This window comes from Lottia gigantea (genome assembly GCF_000327385.1).
Source record: "Lottia gigantea unplaced genomic scaffold LOTGIsca_10, whole genome shotgun sequence".
In the NCBI taxonomy this organism is placed as follows: domain Eukaryota; kingdom Metazoa; phylum Mollusca; class Gastropoda; family Lottiidae; genus Lottia; species Lottia gigantea.
Window position 1 is genome coordinate 838,445 of NW_008706747.1, and position 19,547 is coordinate 857,991.

At 32.1% G+C, this 19,547-nt stretch overlaps 3 protein-coding genes across 3 annotated transcripts in view; all 3 read left to right on the forward strand.

Annotated features, from left to right (window-relative positions):
• Positions 1 to 842: 842 nt before the first annotated feature.
• On the forward strand, positions 843 to 2,516 carry LOTGIDRAFT_109758 (hypothetical protein; the record flags this gene model as incomplete). The annotated part of the gene is made up of 2 exons (XM_009046065.1): positions 843 to 1,285; positions 1,976 to 2,516. 2 exons carry the CDS (start codon positions 843 to 845, stop codon positions 2,514 to 2,516), a joined length of 984 nt encoding a protein of 327 aa, XP_009044313.1.
• An 836-nt stretch (positions 2,517 to 3,352) lies between these two features.
• LOTGIDRAFT_109608 (hypothetical protein) lies at positions 3,353 to 8,132 on the forward strand (the record flags this gene model as incomplete). Its single annotated transcript, XM_009046066.1, has 3 exons — positions 3,353 to 3,425; positions 7,322 to 7,405; positions 7,960 to 8,132. The coding sequence occupies 3 exons, from the start codon at positions 3,353 to 3,355 to the stop codon at positions 8,130 to 8,132; spliced, it is 330 nt and encodes a 109-aa protein (XP_009044314.1).
• Positions 8,133 to 16,293: 8,161 nt separating this feature from the next.
• LOTGIDRAFT_156029 (hypothetical protein) overlaps positions 16,294 to 19,547 on the forward strand; it is a gene marked incomplete at both ends in the record, with an annotated part of 6,421 nt that continues 3,167 nt past the window's right edge. The window contains one exon of the mRNA XM_009046067.1: positions 16,294 to 16,402. Coding sequence (XP_009044315.1) covers positions 16,294 to 16,402 — 109 coding nt within the window. The remainder of the gene's footprint in view (positions 16,403 to 19,547) is intronic.

Below are 19,547 nucleotides of genomic sequence, written 5' to 3' on the forward strand. Positions count from 1 at the left end.
AAATTTGCGTAGTCCGTTGGCTGCCACAGGAGGTCATGAACTGTGACACCGATGGACACTCTCAGTGATGCTAAGACTGGATCACTCTGACACAGTGACAGAGACAGAAAAGAAAATATTAGACTCAGCTTATCCCCTTTTGATCAGTATTATCAGCAGGCCTATGTCAAACTCACCTGTAGAAAACGGTGTAATGGGAGATAAACACAATCGAACAGAAATCAGAATATTAGGATTTATATTAATCAATTTTCTGTCATAAATTACCTTAATTGCTACATTTGTTTACAACACGCCTCTTACTCCACATCCTTTTGTCTCGAACATGAAGTCTGAAGTGCAAGAAGCCAATGCCAATACGACCTCTTTCACAAATCAAAACGATATTTGCAAAGTAACTGTGTGAAATGTTTTTGAAACAGTCATAATGATTCCTTTGTTAAAACTGATGTTCAGAAATATGATCCAATCAGCTAGAGAAAAAGTTTATTTCGTCGATACACGGAATATGATCTTTTGCCGAAACGTCTGAAATGGAAGTGAAAGTAGATGAACTGATTGCTTTTTTTTTTTAATTTGACAGCTCATTCGCTTTAGACCTAGTGGTTTTCAAGAAAGCGAATCAATTTTCATAGTTGTGATGAATAAGTAAAGACAACAATAATTGTATGAATATTAATACCAGAAGGCACGACATGAGTGTCATGAGCCAGGCTGAGGGATGATGGATTGGATGAGGCTGAGTAGGGTTTATAAGCTAAGGCTAAGATGTCTCTATATTTTCCTTTCCAGTCTTGACATTCAATAATAAGTATATGGATAGAAGTGTAAATCAGCTCAATATGCAGAAAGAAACAGTTGGCCTACTGCATGCAAAAAAGAAACCCTACCAGTGTGATGTATGCAAGTCTTCTTTTATGCAGAAGGCAAACCTTACAAGGCACTATCGAATACACAAAGGAGAACGTCGTTTTAAGTGTGAGCTTTGTAACAAATCTTTCATTGAAAAGTGTAAATTAAAGATACACCATCAAGTTCATTTAGGCACGAAAAATTATCAGTGTCTGGAATGTGGAGGAACTTTTGCTGAAAAAAGGAATTTAAGGCAGCACCAATTAATTCATAGGGGACTCAAACCACACAAATGTGGACTATGTAACAGTTCTTTCAGATATATAAGTGACTTCAAAGAACATCAATTGATTCACCTGACTGTGAAGTCTCAACTGTGTTCATCATGTGGTCATTCTTTTAAATCTATTAGAACCTTGAGAAGACATTTCAAGTCTTTTCATAGTACAAATAAATCTTCAGTATCTTGTGAAACTGGTACTCAATTGGACGTGATGACAGATGAGCTTACAGCCAGGACATCCCCTTTGGATGATGACCATAGTGACCATGGACTTCAGAGGCCTTACACATCAAACAAGTCTCCAGATCAACTCTGCAATCAGGAAAGTACTAAAGTTGGCCTCCATCAAAATCAATCCTCGTCTAATCTGACTATGCAGCAAAATCTTGAATCCTCAAATAATGTAGGACATTTGGAGTCCATTGAATTGTTAGGAATGGACTGTCAGCATGATATTGAACTCCTGGATATTTCATATTCATCAGTTCCACCACCCGAATCTGATCTTCAAGTTGCATCAATTGCCAACAGTATTCCAGTAGATCAGCATGGGATGCCTTCAGGCTTCTTAGTATCATCAAAAGTGCCAAGAGAGGCAATTGATGACGATTCAGTTAATGAAATTGGAGCATTATCAGTCCAAGGCCATTCAGACTCAGTACCATTGGAAATATCAGAATGGTCATCTAAACTGTTTCCTGAAGTTATGTCAAATGGACAGTTCAATGCTGTTGAGGCATCTATGGCATTGGTCTTGTTGAGTCAAAAGACTGCACTCAAAAGAAATTTGAAGACTGCAAATACTTTAAGCAATAAAAAGCAAAGCAATTCAGTCCTAAGCTACTATGCCTCAACCAAAAGTGTAGAATGTAAGATATGCAAAAAAAAATTCCTGCATTCTGGTGCCTTGAAACAACACATGAAGACCCATGATCCAGTATCTAATCAATGCCAGATCTGCTCAAAATCGTTTAGCAAGCAGTCAAACTTAAGACAGCATTTAAAGATTCATCTAGGTGTAAAGAAATTCGGTTGTGATACTTGTGGACAATTGTTTCTATTGCGGAGTTCCTTAAAATCTCACTTGAAAGTGCATAATGATTTAAGACCATTTAAATGCACATCTTGTGATAGTGCATATAAAAACCGTTGTGATCTGGTGAACCATGTGCGTATACACAGTGGATCAAAGCCTTACCTATGCTCAAATTGTGGAAAGACATTTTCTTTGAACTCTTCTTTAAGAAGACATATCAGAGTTCATTCTGGTGACTTACCATATTCATGCTCCCTATGTGGTCGTAAATTCTCACAGAATGGTAATATGCATAAACATAAATTATCTTGCCATGTTTCAAAGGACAACTGTACCTGTGCCTGATATTGATATGTTAATAAGAAAATTCAAATACTTTTTAGAACATTCCTTTGGGGATTTGGCTGGTCTTTGGAGGAGTCCACTACCACACAACTTTTACACTTGCTTTTGCCACACTTTGGGGGAGATCTTGATTAACGGAATTGTCTTGCTTGTACATATTTTTATTTGTAACATTATCAAGCAAAGATCTTGAGCACATCGTAGTCAGTCTAATTCAAAAAGTCCATGTTATTTGTACATTTCTACCTCAAAATAAATGCACTGCTCAAGTTATAATGATTTGAATTGGACCTTGATGTGCACATATATCTTAGCTTATCTACATCTGGGTCAAAGTATGACTACAGTTTTTCAATTTCCAATTACATTGTGCACAGTCGTTTCAAATTTGAAAAACTAAACTGGTAGAAATAAAAACAAAATAAAGATTTATTCTTTATTCTGTCACAATCGATTAAAATCGAATTTAAAAAGTTTTTAAATCAACTGATTAGAGCGGTTGATAGTAAAAAATTAAAGAGTGGCTGTAGTAAATTAAATCTGACTGAGTTACGTCCCATATGCATACTCTTCAGTTAATAATGGCAATGAAGGTAGAAATGTCTTATCATGAAAACGTGCATGCACACCTCCCAAAAAACGTAAACAAAGGCCATTTCTCGTCGTTTTCAATAAAATTTGACTGTGAAAATATATATTGAATACACTGTTTTGAAGATTAACGTTTTTCTTTTACATCCCCATTTTTCTTTGAATTTTTCCCGCTTACAAGCACCTTTTATTTTGGGAATAAATACACCGACCTGGCCCAGTTTTAGAGTTGTCTGAGAACCAGCATGGCGGGTGTTTTATTTGAAGATATTTTTGATGTCAAAGACATTGATCCAGATGGCAAAAAATTTGACAGAGGTAAGGATGATAATCATAACGGTTTCAAATTTTCTCTGTTCTTGGAATCAGACAGTTAATCACCTTTGGAAGAAATCAGAGTGTGACACAAATTCGATCGAAATATTTCGCTTCTCGTGCGTAATTCTATTTTTGGATGGTCGCCAAAAGAAATGACGACTTAAAATATATTTTCATGTGGAATTATGCTGCGATAAGCTTTTGAGTTTTGTTCTGATTATTGACTTGCATTATTATCGCTAATTATATGGTATTGATTCGTTATTTTCCGTCAAAACAGCCCGGCTTTTTGGGACCATGTTGGGACTTGTCCTGTAATCTGCCGACGATTGGTTGTGAGGGTTTTGAAAGGTCGCTCAAAACGTCTGTCGATTTATCAAGACACGAACCGGTCAGTGCATTGCAACACATTTCTACAGGAAAAAGCGACTGATGTGGTGGAAGTGTAGGAAAAGGTGGAGATGTCGTTGATAGTGGTTTGTAAACTTCACCCCTGGGGCCTGGAGCACAAGATGTCAACAAGACGTGAGAATGAAGCCATGTACATCATGTAGCCTGTCTTAAAACAAACAGTAGGTTTTCCTGTCAGAAGGAGTGACTGGTTTTTCTTCATGCAAGGACATGCATTGCATCTATTCTAGTAAATTGGTAATTATTGTCTTTAGAAAGTACTTTCAAAACTAGATCAAGTTTATCCTTAGATTTTAATTTGGGGTAAAAAAAAATGTTATAGGCCTATGGAAAATATGATATTAGAATTATCTGATAAATTTCGAAACAAGATTTGACTTGCTTAATCAATAAACCAATTTTCAATTTCATATTTTTGAATTAATTCCTATTATATGGCTACTTCAGGCAAGTCCTAATATTGATATTTCTTTATGATTGTATATTGTATTGACGAAAATTTGATTGAAAAAATGTTGCATGTCATGAAAGTCAAGTGGGTCTGTTGCAGGTATGGTCTTGTAGGTACAGTTGCTAAGGCAGTAGAGACAATAAACATTTAGCATGCTTTATCAAGTTTTCATTTTTATCAATCCAGTCTTATTAGCTGTATGATTTCTGAATTATATTTTCAATCATGTTTGGACATAGCTTTAATTGGAAAGAAAAATTCAAAGAAAATTTGATCCTTATTATCTTGGACTGATGTTGATGCAATTGTTTAAACTGGTAGGCCTATGAAATCATTTTTATGAAATCTTATTAATCTATGAATGGAAAATTGAAGGATGGCTTCAGTTTTGTGTTTTTTTTTTCTTTCTTTTTGAATTTGATGTGTGAATTTGATGTTTGATTAGGAAGCAGTTGTATAACAATATTTTCTGGAAGCTTACATTTCATATTGCAATTTATTATAATTCAAAATCTACACAGAACTTAATGTAGAATTTTTTTTATGCTGTTATATTTTTTAATTGATACGTGAAAAACTTTCTGTAATTTTTTTTAAATAAGTTGGTTGAAGCTTTTATTAATTGACAAATGGCTTCAAGAATGCCACCCAGAAAAAGTTTGGCTCTATTGCCAAAGAAATATAAAGAATTTTAACTAGAAATGAAATGGCTCATTCAGCAGCAGGCACAGTAACAAATAATGCTGATTAAGCAGAAATAATTTGTGTTCCTACTCGCTTCTTGGACTGAAGCCAACATCTTCACTTGTTTGGTTGTCATTAGTCATTGTTATAGATATATCTAGTATTAATTAGACTCCCACACATGTATTTTGAGTTAAAAGGTCAACACCATAGGCCTTTCAAGTTTCCATTTGCAGTGCTTTATTAGGAGCCATTGTACTGTCAAGAAATTCAGATTTTAAATTATATTCTAAATTATATTCACATAAGAACATGGTGCAATAAATTGTCAAAGTAAAACAAAAAAAAAGAAGAAATTTAATTTACTTAATTGAAGGGGTAAACATAAGCACTACCTGGTTATTCCTGACATTGCTGTATTGGTTTTATGTAGTGACAGTGGTGTGCGAGGTTTATTTTTAGCCTTTGATTCATATTGAATTGGCAAGTAGTGCACACTTTTTAAAGTGACTGAGCTCCATATGCACTGTTGTTAACACTCCTTAGGATTGAAAGTGTCCCTTTTCTTTTTTCTCTTATAAAAGACAAGAATAATGGCCCTGATTCATTCCCTTCTAAGATTTGGCTGTTGCCCAATATTTGTTTAAGTCTGTATTATAGGGTATTAGCAACCTTACTATTCATAACTGATTATTATTTATATGGTCTAGAGATACGATCAGTCTATATATTATATTATGCTGATATATAATATTTTATATGGATCATAATTTACTTAATAACACTCTTGTCATGCGATTTTAATAATTCATACATGCAGTCACATGTATTTAAAAGATGGGATTGTTTAAAGGGATACATTCATTATTTTTTTGTTAATACACAAAAATTGCAAATACACAGTCTGGAATGACTTGTATTCGGTTTGAAGTGTTTGAGACAAAAACTTTGGGAACCAAGACCCAAAAGACAATTGTGACTGTAGGAGGGTTGGAGTATAAGCGTCGATTGTATAAAAATTAAAGGAACAGATTTGCCATCCGTTGGACCAATCATATCTTAATCTCAGAATAAGGAATTTTTTAGCTAAGCCAATCAGTAATAGTTTTCACAGCTCACAGCTTAAATTTGAGCCTTCAAATCCATGTGCGTCCAGTATTATCTGCATTTGAAAGTTGAAATGATGAGTCTTCTATTCTTTTCTCATCTTTTCTTGAGACTCTGCCTAGACAGGGTTTTTTGAGGAATTATACAAATCAACCCCTGAAAATGTCAAATTTGACCTTTTTAAAAAAAACTTTTACAGGATTTGCGGAAGAGAATTTCCAAGCTACGTCCAACCATGATAAGAATGTTCATTCGTTAGTAATGATTAGACTTGTGTAGTCCCTGGTTCTAATTGATAAAGTTAATTAGGAGATAGATAACAATATTGACCTAATTTGTTACTGATATACTCTTTGGACTTGATTTGCATATACACTAATGTTTCGATCAATCCAAACATGATATGACATCTTCTGATTCAGTGATTTTTGGCAGATGGTGTTTATACCTTTTTTTGTTCGTCTTTACTATACTGACTAGATTATTTTCTAGCAAGATTGTATGAATTTATTATTCAACTTTCACACATTACATCTTTTGAGCTTTGATTAGTTTGAACTATTGAACAAGTTTGTAGTTTCCCTATTCAGGACAAACCTCTGCGATTTTTTTTTAGCTTCCATTAAAGATGGAATTATTTTTGGCAGATTTTCTCAGCCCCACAGCCCCTATCTTCTTATAAATCAATGACAGGTCTTTATCTGAAGCAATATGAAAATGAAAATTGGAAACATCCAAAAGAGTGTGCCATTTGTTACAATTTGTAACAGCGAGTACAGATAAATTAATAAATTAGTTATATGACCTAGAATGTGATATGCCTAAAAAATTGTTCAGATCACAGATGATAAGCAAATATACTGAAAGAAATTGCTTTATGTGGACATATATTGTTAGAACCCATGTTAATGAATGGTATTGTCTGACATCCTAGACAAGCATGTTTTATCCTATCATCTGATGCCTAGTTATGGCCTTAACTACATCGAGGCAAATGCTCATGCCGAATTTGAAAAAAACAAATCGGTTTTGAAAATTGAAGTTATGAATATATGCGCTAAATATATCGCTTATTTGATATTTGCGAAGGTGGTTAACATTTGAAGTCTGTCTAAAAGAAAAAAGACCATAGTTACGGCCCTGCCAGTGATATCTGATTACATTTCACAATTCAATTAGCAACCATGGAGGCAAAAAGAGAAGGTGAATCCTGATAAGCTAAAAATTTGTTTTCTATTTTCAGTATCCAGATTGTTCTGTGAGAGTGAATCTTTTAAAATGGACCTGATACTTGATGTTAATGTACAGATCTATCCTGTTGATCTAGGTTTGTTCTTTCTTAAGATTATTTTAAAGGCTTCTATAATTGAAGCTAAAGAGCTAAGCCGAGTGCCAAATTTATGTTCAGAGTTATCTTCGTTGAATCTTACCTTTCCACACCATTTCCAATTTATTTTACTCAATATTGTGAAAACTATTATACAAAATATAGAGAAAAGTGCCCTTTAACGTTTCTGAAATGTCTAACTGCAAAAAATCCAGCCGTTAATTTTTAAACGCCATATGTAAGGTTTTTGAGTTGGTTATAATGTTTTTTGGAAGCTGTTTGAAAACTACTCTATGGATCTGAGTAAAATAAACTTAGTTTCAACTAATAATATAGAGCCATTATAAAGCCAAATACGAAAACAAGTTAAAACTGCTTAATTAATTATCAGTACTCTCTGTCTTTAATTAATTCTTGTAAAACATGATCAAGAAGATACATAGATATAAATAGCATACTTTAGAAATATTTTCATGTACAATTTTTGATGACGTTTTTGATAATGAACAAGGTGTAATACCCCTTTAAAACAATTGTATGATATGTGATTTTAGGTGACAAGTTCCGATTAGTGGTAGCAACTACACTAAGAGAAGATGGTGCTCCAGATGATGAATACAATCCAGCTAATACCGGTCCTTCTAGAGCTGATCAGTTTGAATATGTTATGTATGGTAAAGTTTATCGTATTGATGGTGATGATGGTTCGGATGCTTCCAGATTGTAAGTTGAACAGTCTTTAGTATGAATAATATTTTCACATGTTGGTATTCAACATCTAATGCTTGATCTAGCGACTCATATTCTTGTCATTGGTCATTCAAATTTTATTCTTTAAAAGGAATGTAAATAATAGCCATTAAGGTTGACAAGTTCACAACATTGGTTGCACATAGGAGAGTGACTTGTCTTGTACTTGTCGCATGAATATCAGTCCCATCTATCAAGGGTTAGATTTGAATATGCTCATACACCCTTGATAAATCAAGATGATGATGATGATGATAAAGACACTGTTAAAAAAAACTGAGATACAGATCCCTTTCTGTACCAAAGTTGACTGGTATCAAAAACCAAGTTGTAATATAATAAATCGGTGACAATTATGTCAGAGTTACTGCCCCTTTCTTTTTATAAATTATGAAAACATTTGATAATATTGTGCAATAGATAAACCAAATTATTTTAAGGTCGAGATCACAATAAGATAACAGAACATAATTTTATGGTGTACAATCGATCTCCTGATTCTTTTGTTTTAAAACATGATATACATCTGAATATATGATAATATACATCCATTAAATCTCATGAATAGTATACCATTAAATTATGTTCCATTATTTACATATTATATATCAAGTAATGCTGGGTATCGGCAATCATGTCATGATACGATATGTATTGCATTACAAGGGTCTATGTATTGCATTACAAGGGTCACGATACGATATATGGGGTAAAATTTAATATTTTATCTTCACAGTTTCTATATATATATTAATTTATGATTTTATAACTGTGATATTTGGTAATATAGTTGATAGTAGTGGCTAGTGTCCACTGTCCTCAATCGTTTCTGACAATTTCGGTGAAAAAAAATTTATATATCATAAAAATCTGCACTTATTTTATGGAATAAAAGGTTTCGCCAAGTATCATTACACAAAGTCGCAATACCGTATGTCGAATCGCGATACATTGATTCATCGATATATCATGCCAGCACTAATAACAAGCCTTGCCAATAATATTTATCAACTTTCAAAAATGAAGGAATCTAAAAGGAAAAGAAAAATATTTGCAATGAGAATGTAATTTTTAGCTATGCCTCCAGAAAAGAATATTGATGATGCTAAAATTAAGAATACCTAAAATACAAATGAAATGTTTTGTTTTAGTAATAATAGGTTTCCATTTTAAACTATAGTTAAACGTGTCACTTATAAACTTAATAAAACAACAAACCTTCAAACCCAATGTTAACACAGCCAAATAGACGTCAAGGCACAAGCTTGACTGGCTCGAGAAATCAACAAACATGACATCAACGACCCCAAAGGTCTCCACCAAATTTTAAATGCACATCCGCCCTCTTTTCGACACCCATTTGTGTAAGTTAGACTTCAGATTGCAGAAATTTTGTTGTATAATCGTTTAGATTTTTTTGACTTGTGGTCGAATGCTACTTAGTAGTTTGTACTCAGTGCCAGGCTGTAATATAACAGTCAAGTGATCATCCTTGTGTACCTTGGTATATATTTATAGTGACTATTTTTACCTACTTGTTGATGTTTCTTTTTGTTACTAAGGTAAACATTTTCCTTTTGTATTTTTCACACTTGTCTTAAAGAGGATTAAAACTGTTTGAAAAAACTGATTATCAAATACTGAGACCAGTGCAGTCAAGTTAAATCTTTAATAAGTTTGTGACTTTTGGTCAAAATGGAGGATAGATAAAATTATGATTTGACATGGGTTATCTTTCTGCACTGGCAATTTTGAATTCACAAAACACAGGGATATATTCTTTGTAATTACATCAGATAATACTGTTTCTACTTTAGCACTTTTTAGAATGAAAGTCAGACATTTAGGTATTTTACAATGCAAGAAAATTTCTTGAAGAAATACATTTTATTCAGCAAAATATTGATTTCACCTGTATGTTCTAAAGCTATTTATTATGTCCATATTTGGAAAGACTAAAAGATATCTGGAACTGTTTGAATATTAATAGATATCCATTGAATATCAACCTGAAGTCATGTAGCTGTGTGATAAGAAATACAGGCAGAGGTTTAATGTTGTAATTCTCAGTGACACTTACCATTTTTACATTCAAAATGCCATTAAATAAGTTTTACCAATTCCACCTAGAATATTAGTTAAGAATTTTCAGCCGGACGTCTGTGGTTACTGCAATTCCAATAAAACCAAGTGTTGGATGACTTCACGTACATAGGATTGAAAATTGAAATGGTTCAAATTGATGCCATCAGTATCCCTGATACACATAATACGTTTAATAAAATTTTCTCATTGTTACATGCGTGTCTCCATACTTGGTGTATGATGTATTGATGGTCACTAGTGACGCGCTGAAACATGTGATTGGTGTTGTTGGAAACACTTCAGACGACACTGGGAGATAGTGAACATCTCTTTTATTTGATTTGTAATTTGCATAACTTGAATATTTTTTTTTTTGTACATTGAATATTATTAAATATCTTCTCGGTACTGTTGCTAATATACCAATATGGTGTTTGTTTTTGATTTAATGTAGGGATGAACTAGATGGAAGTCCAGTTTAAATGAGAAGAAAACATATTTAATGACATTATGCCCTGTACCAATAAGATGACATGAAAATATATATATATCAATTACATATGAAATAATATCAATGATATGTTTGGACAAAATAAAATGTTGACAATAAAATAAAATAAGGCTAAAAACCATACTATGATTGCAGACATCAAATAAATGAAGTGTTCCCCATATTTATTTAAGTTGTGTATACACATTAGTCGTGCGTAATTATTTAAAATCTTGTGTTTAAAGTTCAGTGTTTAGTATGTTATTTAGAGGATAACTACCATCAATTGATATACCTACAGTTATGACCCTTGGTACAAAAAAAAAAAAAGTCAGACGATGAAAAAACTAGCTTATTTTCTATTCAAAAAATGAACTGCCAAATTATTTCTGTAGCAGACTCTCTCTTGAACATTACCTAATAAAATAATTTTTTATGACATGAAAATTCAAAGTGGGGACTTTTGCACATTGTTGGCAGACTTTTAATGTGTCACAGGCTATGATAATACAACACTATCTTCTATCTCACATGACTACATTAGACATGGCCTTGGCTTATATTGTCTCCGAGCACTCCAAGAATTATTTGCAGCATTTTGTACTCGTACTATCGATACCATGCCTGATATCCAATCCTAGTTTCACTTTGTTTCGATACTGGGGATATTGTTTTCATGCAAAATATGATTTTGGGACATATACATAAGCAGGTTGAAAACCATTGTTCTAAGAAATCTTTTAGGCTCACAAAATGAATGATCAATGTTTGAAGATTCTTACGATTTTCACAGAAAGAGTGTTTATTGGTTCATTATTAGTTTATTTGCTCCTAAATTCTTATGAATACCATCAATCAACAGTATTATTCACAAATCATATATTTGTCAATGTTTGATTTTTGAATGATATTAGTAGCCCATCCATCAAACACTATATATTTCATCATTTAAAAGAGAAAAATTGTAAATTATGCTATGACACTTTGAATTATCATCAACTGATGACTGCATTGAAAATAATGTTTTTTAAATATTTGTCAAAAATTGAAATTAAAGTTAGGCTTCCTCTTGTGAATTTATTAAATTTGAAAATAGATTTCACCATCGTTTTTGTTTTAAAATATTATTAATTTTTTTTTGAAAGATTGAATTTTAGATCCAGAAAGTTAAAGGAATTGCTTCTTTTTTTTCTTTTTTTTTTTTTTAAAGATATTCAACTTGGATATGGATATGATATATTCTCAATTTTTTGTCAAATTATTTCAATTTTAAAAAAAAATGTTTGGGTGTAAGTGCTTAATTTGGTCTAGAAAAATGGTTAGTGCTCAGAAAACAAGAATGGAAAAGGAAATTTCCAAGTATTGAAGGCTGGATATTTGTTTAACAACAAATGATGGAATCCATCTTTAATATATATTTTTTAAGATTAAATTATGACTACTGTGGGAAATATGTAAAATATATATCAAAAGTTGTCAAAAAGATCAAAAAGTAATCAACAGGATTAAAAATGATGAAAAATGTATCTAAATTTGTTTGAAGTTGTGATGTGTGTATGAGGTTATGAGGTGTTACAGGGATTTATTTAGCGATTATTATATTAGTGATTATAAGTTCGGACCTGGGGTTAGTGGCGATATTACAACCTGGCACTTCGTTGTTAATCACATGTCTTAAACCATGGTGACAACACACTAAATTCGAAAATCTTTTATTTTAACACATAACTTGAAATTATTTCTGAAGTAGGATGAGCGGTCCCAGCAGTCTCCAAGCCAACCAACCAACATTCCCTCACACAGAGTTCGACTTGTTTGTAAATATGGACAAAAGTCAACAGAAAAAGCAAGGTCGACGTGTGACTAGACCGCAAATTACGTTGGGTTTTGTCATTTCGAGAATTTAACTCCACACTATATGTACGTTTGTTCAGATGGGACCTCGGCAGTTGAACTTGCTCCTTGATCGTGAGCAGGTCTCTACATCAACTTAGCTTGTCAACTTTTCAACTTTTCGAAACAAACTTTAATATTTTCATAAAGTTTTCTAGTTGATCTTTTAGCTTGGTGTTAGAGACTGACTCACATGTTTGATATTTGAGAAGTAAAGATGTCAACGTTTAACTTGGATTTATTCTAAGGCTTTGACAAAATAGTTGAGTTTGTTTTGTGATGGACATTTGTGAGGATTTTGCTCATGTGGATGTGTATTGCTGCTGATGTGTTTGAAGATCCAGTTACTTTCTAATTTGATTTTGCTTAGTGAAAGCTTGTTAACTCTTGGTTTTTCTTTTCTCTTGAAAATTGACAAAATCACTGTGAGAATAGGGTAAATTCCAGTTCAAATTGTTAAAAAATTCTTATGAAAATTATTTGACAGCAGTTTTTCAGAATTTCAGTTCATATTTTGTCTCTAAAAACAATTGGATGACATTTTAACAGGGAAAAAAATTGAAATATTGAGTAAAGTTTTATAATTGTTTTCTTTTCTAAATGTCATTTTATTTGTAAAAAAAAAGGTACCTAACAATTCTTGAATTTAGCCTTACAATCAAGAAGCAAATGTGGATGACTTTATTAATGAAACCTCATAAATTTATCATTCTGTTTTGTCTATTCAGTTTTAGTTGTTGCCATTTTGTTTGAAGTCTGCAGACTAAAGGGAAGTAACTCTTGGATAACTTTGAAGACTAAAGAGAAGATAACTCTGTTGTGGAGGATACCATGTTGTGTTTACAGTTTTGAAACATTTGTGAACACAGCTGGTGGTATCTTCTATAAGCAGAGTATTTCAGCATTGGGTACTGCTCATTCAGTTTTTCCAGATATTCTGATATGTCTTAGATTAGTAGACTTTTGTATGATTTTTTGAATTCGACTAGAATTAGCAGAATATGAAGACATAAGGTGATTTTAATTGATGAAATAAATGTTTTTGAAATTTTGAGGATAAAGGTTGATCTGTGTCGAATAGCTAAGATGAATAAATTTGATAATACATGAGAAAAATTTTGAGTAGTAGAAAATCAACAAGGGTTGTCTAGAAGAGCCATCAAATATTGCTTTGTTGTAGAGCAGTAACTCAAACAAAGTCTCGAAAGTTTTTACCCAATCTCCAGATTTTTCATGGTGTGTCTCCAAATGCTTTTCGTGATATATAGGGTAGTTAGTTAATAAAATGAAATGAAATGAGTTGGTGTCAAAAATAATTAGGCTTTAGTATAAGAGAATTAGAAAAAATAGAGTTGTCATATTATTGAATTTGAGCTCGATTATGATAAGCACCATAGCAGGTTTCTTTCCTCTGGATTAGTCTGTGAATGGTTTGTCAAATGGGCACTTATATTTTTAAAATGTGTTAATATTTTCTTCAATATTTTTTTATTGAAAATAACATAGTAAAATAAGGATTGTCTACTGAAGTTTTATGGAGGGATCTTTTACTGTTAACCTTTTTCATTTTTCATTGTATATTATTTTACATTAGAGGTATCCTTGATGACTTTTTAAATAATTTGATTTAAGACAACTTTTGTCAAATCAATTTAGACCCTACTCCATTATTATCATAGAAAGCTAACTTATCAAATTATGTTTCCAAACATGGTCCTTTAAATTACTATATTATGTAGTTACCTCCCCTTCATTACTGTACTGAAATACATAATCAAACAAATTCTTGTATCACATATTAATTTAATTTGTCAAGTATATTTGTTCACATCAGTTTGCTAAATTTTTGTATAGATTTTTATAACAATTATGATATCTGATCTTAAAACAAAGGGATTGTAAAGAGGTTTTCTAGTCTTTTTATGTGTATCAGGGACACATTTGACTTCTATTTTGGGACATTCAAACTCTTCGTCCGAGTTAATCGGAAATGAAGCAGATCACGAAAGAGAATTCGTTGCAAACCTACCACCAGACCTCAGTAACATAATAGTACCTATATGTTATCTTCCCTTACAACATGGCGGCATTTCTAAATAAAAATTGCTTAGTTTTAATGGAATGGAAAAGTTGTATGATATTTATGCAGAGTGCTAAATATACTTATTTATAATAAAATGGCAGATTTCGAGTACAGAGAGCATTTGGTAAATCAAGTTAGTCCAGTAGTAGCAGTATTACTGGACTATCTTGATTTACCAAATGTTCTCCCCACCGTATTCAAAACAGACCATTTTTATCATAAATAGGGATATTTAGAGCTCTGATTTGCACAAACCACAGGCATCAGACCAAGAAGTGGAATGTCCCAAATAGAAGTCAAAGGTGTCCCCGATACACATAAAAAGGCTATGTTGCATTAACAAGGGAATTTTCTGGCAAACCCTGACACCAAAATAACTTTCAATAGAAAAAGGGTATCATCTTGTGAATATTTGCTTTTGTGTTAACTGATAGAGTTCAATTTCCCCAATTCAAATTTCTTCTTCAGTGTCCTATATTATTCAACCAAATGTAATGTAGAACTTAAGACTGTTGTCACTTCTTTAACATATTCACTTCAAGGTGTCCTTGGTGATGATAAATGTATAAGAGAATAGTAGGAATGGCTTGGAAATGATGACAGTCTGATTTTGCATATAAGTCTGATTTTGCATTGTAATCCTCATTTGGCATATAAGTTTGATTTTGCATATATAAGTCTGATATTGAATATATAAGTTTGATTCTGCATTATAAGTCTGATTTTGTATTGTAATTCTGATTTTAGATTATAAGTCTGAATTTTTAGTATAAGTATGATGTCTGATTTTGAATTATAAATCCGTCTGATTTTGAATTATAAGTCTGTCTGATTTTGACATATAAGTATGATGTCTAATTTTGAATTATAAATCTGATGTCTGAATTTGCATTATAATTCTGTCTTTGCATTATAAGTGTTGACTATTCAGTTATTGATCAAATACAATCTTTGAATATGAAAAGTACTTTTTAAAATGCTCTTGAAAGTGGAAATAGTAGTAATGTCAATAAGCCCTTGATCAATACTAGATCACAGTGGTGCATATGACACTTCATGGTACATGTTGAAACATTGACACAGTAAAAGGATCAAGCTAGATCCCATGCACTTCAATATCATTACTATTATTCTGTCCAGACAATATAATGTTTTATTGCCCTCATTTACATAATGTCCTTTCAATATTCTATGGTCTAATCAATAAGAAAAGACTAAATAGAAAGTAGAATCGCTGACATGACATAAACTAACATTTCCCACACCCTTAATTCCATTGATCACCAAGAGTCGAATGAACATAGGCGTTAGGCAATAGTTGACCTTACCCTCCTTGATATACATATACCTATATATATATGTTTATTTTTATATACTGTGACATACTTATGTTATCTCTTATGATACCAAGAAAAGTATTTCATAATTTCAATAAATTTGCCAACCTAATGTTGACAATAATAAAAACTGGCATTTTGCCAAAACAGTTGGTGTCTTAACTACGTGAAAGGTCACATGATCAGTTTGACAGTATATATTATGTAGGTATAGTAGAATTAACATCCTTAATGTGTGGCAATAATGAACATGCCTAGACTAGTATATATTCTTCGTCATGTGACAGCTAAAAATAGACATGATGTCAAAAGAATTTTGGACCTAGACGTGATCGGTAAATGGCCTGATCAATTAAAAGGTATCGTATATCAATTTTTAACATTTCACTTAATATAACTAATTCTCAATCACTTAATGATATATGCCTTGAATAATAATTTGATTGATTATTAAGACCAGATTTAAAAGATATGCCAGTTATTTCTTAATTATATCAAAGTTCACTGTTATATATTTAAAAAAACAGAGAATTACAGAAAAATTACATAGCCTACTGTTAAACACTTCTATTTTTTCTCTGATACGGTACTTCAGTTCATTTAAATTTCATTGATTCATTGATTGATTCATTGATTGATTCATTGATTGATTCATTGATTGATTCATTGATTCATTCATTCATTCATTCATTCATTCATTCATTCATTCATTCATTCATTCATTCATTCATTCATTCATTCATTATTGATTTTGATAAATAATTATAGTTCTGCTGAAATATGTGAAAGTCCTGGATAAAAACACATATCTTCATAAAAATGATCAAAAATGCCAAAATTTAAAAAAAGGTCAGAATACTGGCAGTTTTGTTTGCCTTTTCCAATATTTGCTTGTTTTTGAGCTATATTTTATTTTTAGTGCTGAACTCAAATCTATATCTTTTTAAAGTTGTAGTCAGGTTAGTTTATGCTTTGCGAACCAATAAAACCCAATTTCAGCTACCATCAATTATTTTCAGAGTTGAAATTTGTGGTTCAGCTCTTTGGCCAATCAATAGAAAAAAACCTCACAAGTCATTATTTCGTGTGCAGTTTTGTTGATTTGTAAAAGTTAATGTGAATATGTTCATATCTCCCTGGAAATGATGACTAGTCAACCTCATGACTTCATTTTTTTGAAACTTTCATATGCAAGTCACTCTAAGCTCAATAACTATGTATGTGTCACAACTTTCCAGTCTACTGTACAATAAAAATCTTATATCAGCAGAGTTTCTACAGGACCAGCTGTTGTATTTAAATGATTACTTCATAGTTGCTTATTTTATTGATTTGATTACTCTTAAAGAGGGACGTTTCCTTTAAAAGAGGGACACTTACTTTTAAATAGAGACACTTACTTTTAAATAGATACACTTACTTTTAAAGAAGGATGCTTACTTTTTAAGAGGGACACTTACTTATAAATAGAGACACTTACTTTTAAAGAGGGATGCTTACTTTTTAAGAGGGACACTTTTAAATAGAGACACTTACTTTTAAAGAGGGATGCTTACTTTTAAACATGGACGTTTACTTTTAAACAGGGACACTTACTTTTAAAGAGGGATGTTTACTTTTAAACAGGGACACTTACTTTTAAAGAGGGATGTTTACTTTTAAAGAGGGACATGTTTACTTTTGAAGAGGGACACTTACTTTTAAAGAGGGACATTTACTTTTTAAGGGGGACTGTGTGCCAGCTTCATAAAAATAGGAATGAGAGAGGTCTATCAATGGCCATAATGTATCATTTTTTTATCAATTGAATTTTACTTAATGTCACTAGAGGGAGCAATCATTGTTTCATGAACCTCAAATGGCTATAATTTTTCTAAAACAATCAGATTCAAATTTTCACCTTGATATTCCCTAATCAGTTAAATCTTTTATATTATATAAATATTATATAATTTTCAAAATGCATTTGTGCGTCGTGCTACTTTAAGATATATGACACAGGAATACAAAGAGTAAAAGCAACAACTATATTTTACAAGGATAACAACTTTGGTTTATAATTGCAGATCCTTTCTACCAGCTGTGTATAGCTGGAAAGTGGTTTGTAGGTGATTAGGTAATGTAGGATTGAATCTGTCTTTACATAAGGTTGAAAAAAAAGTTTGATGTGCCTAGAACTGCTGCAAGTGCTTCTTTGGCTACCATCCCTCACCATGAAACTGTGGTGAACAAGACAAATTTCAGAATTGACGACTGTAAGTAGGACAAATTTCATACTTTGACCAATATGCTATTGGTTAAGTAAAGTATACTATATAATGAAATAGACATTATTGCTCAATATTGAATTTCAATTTAATGTTGAAATAAGCAGAGTAGGACTTTGTTGGTTAGGTAATATATTATATTCATGATAATTGGTAAGCGAAGTTATTGTCTAAGTCAGTCTAATTAAAATTAGACCTAACATCTGTTCGTATTTTATTAGTTTCGTTGCGAATCTTTTAATAGCTATTAGTTTTGTACGTAACCACTACAGTATGGTTTAACACTTTCTTTCTTGACTTTTCATTCTGTTAAGCTTTGATTGACCTCTGTTTTAACCAATCTTGTGACTGCCCTTTCCAGGGACGGGATAAGGTGGCAATTTTTTTGCAGGCTAGAGTCTTGTTGAGACTTTCACTGAGCAGTTGCGGGCACAGCGAGACAAAAATCTCTGGTAGGTCATTTCCTATATGTCCATCATAACGACTGGATAATGCAATTGAATTGAAAACGAACCTGATTGGATGATGACACTGTGCGGAGTCATGTCTCGTCGTGTGTCGGCAACAAATATCATACGATAATCTTATCGTAGAAAATCAGTGACAAAAACCATTTAGTTCAGTTGTCAAATCAAAGAGTTTTCAATACTGAAATACTATGGCATATGTTTCTAGGAACGCAAGGAATGCTTGACCTCTTGGAACACTTGATGGTACTCTGAGACTGGGTTTGTAAACTCAGAGAGTCTGTATAATTAAAAATGTGTCTTTGGTGTTGATATTGATCCCTATGTCTATTTTCTTGAATATTCCACTGAGATTGTGAACTTAATTTTTAAAACGTTGTATGATCATTAATTAAAAAACCTTGCCTACAATTTTTGATAGCTTAGTCACTGGAAGAATGCCAATGTAAAATATGCAAATAATTAATATGTTAAGGTTTTCAAAAATTATATTAAAAAATCCCCTAATCAGCTAGGATAAATTCCGTCTTAGGATTTTATATACAAATATTTGTGTTATACTTCCTAGTAACTTACTCTATATAGATATATAGATATATAATCTATTGGTCTTTCCCGATTTGTTATATTAATATACTGTTTAAATAAAATGGCACAGTGGTGCATACAGGATTTTTATAAGTCCTGATTCCCAATTGTTTTGGTACTTTATACACCTTTTCTACATTATGATGCTTCTTTGGNAGAGGGGGGGGGGGGGGGGGGGGGGC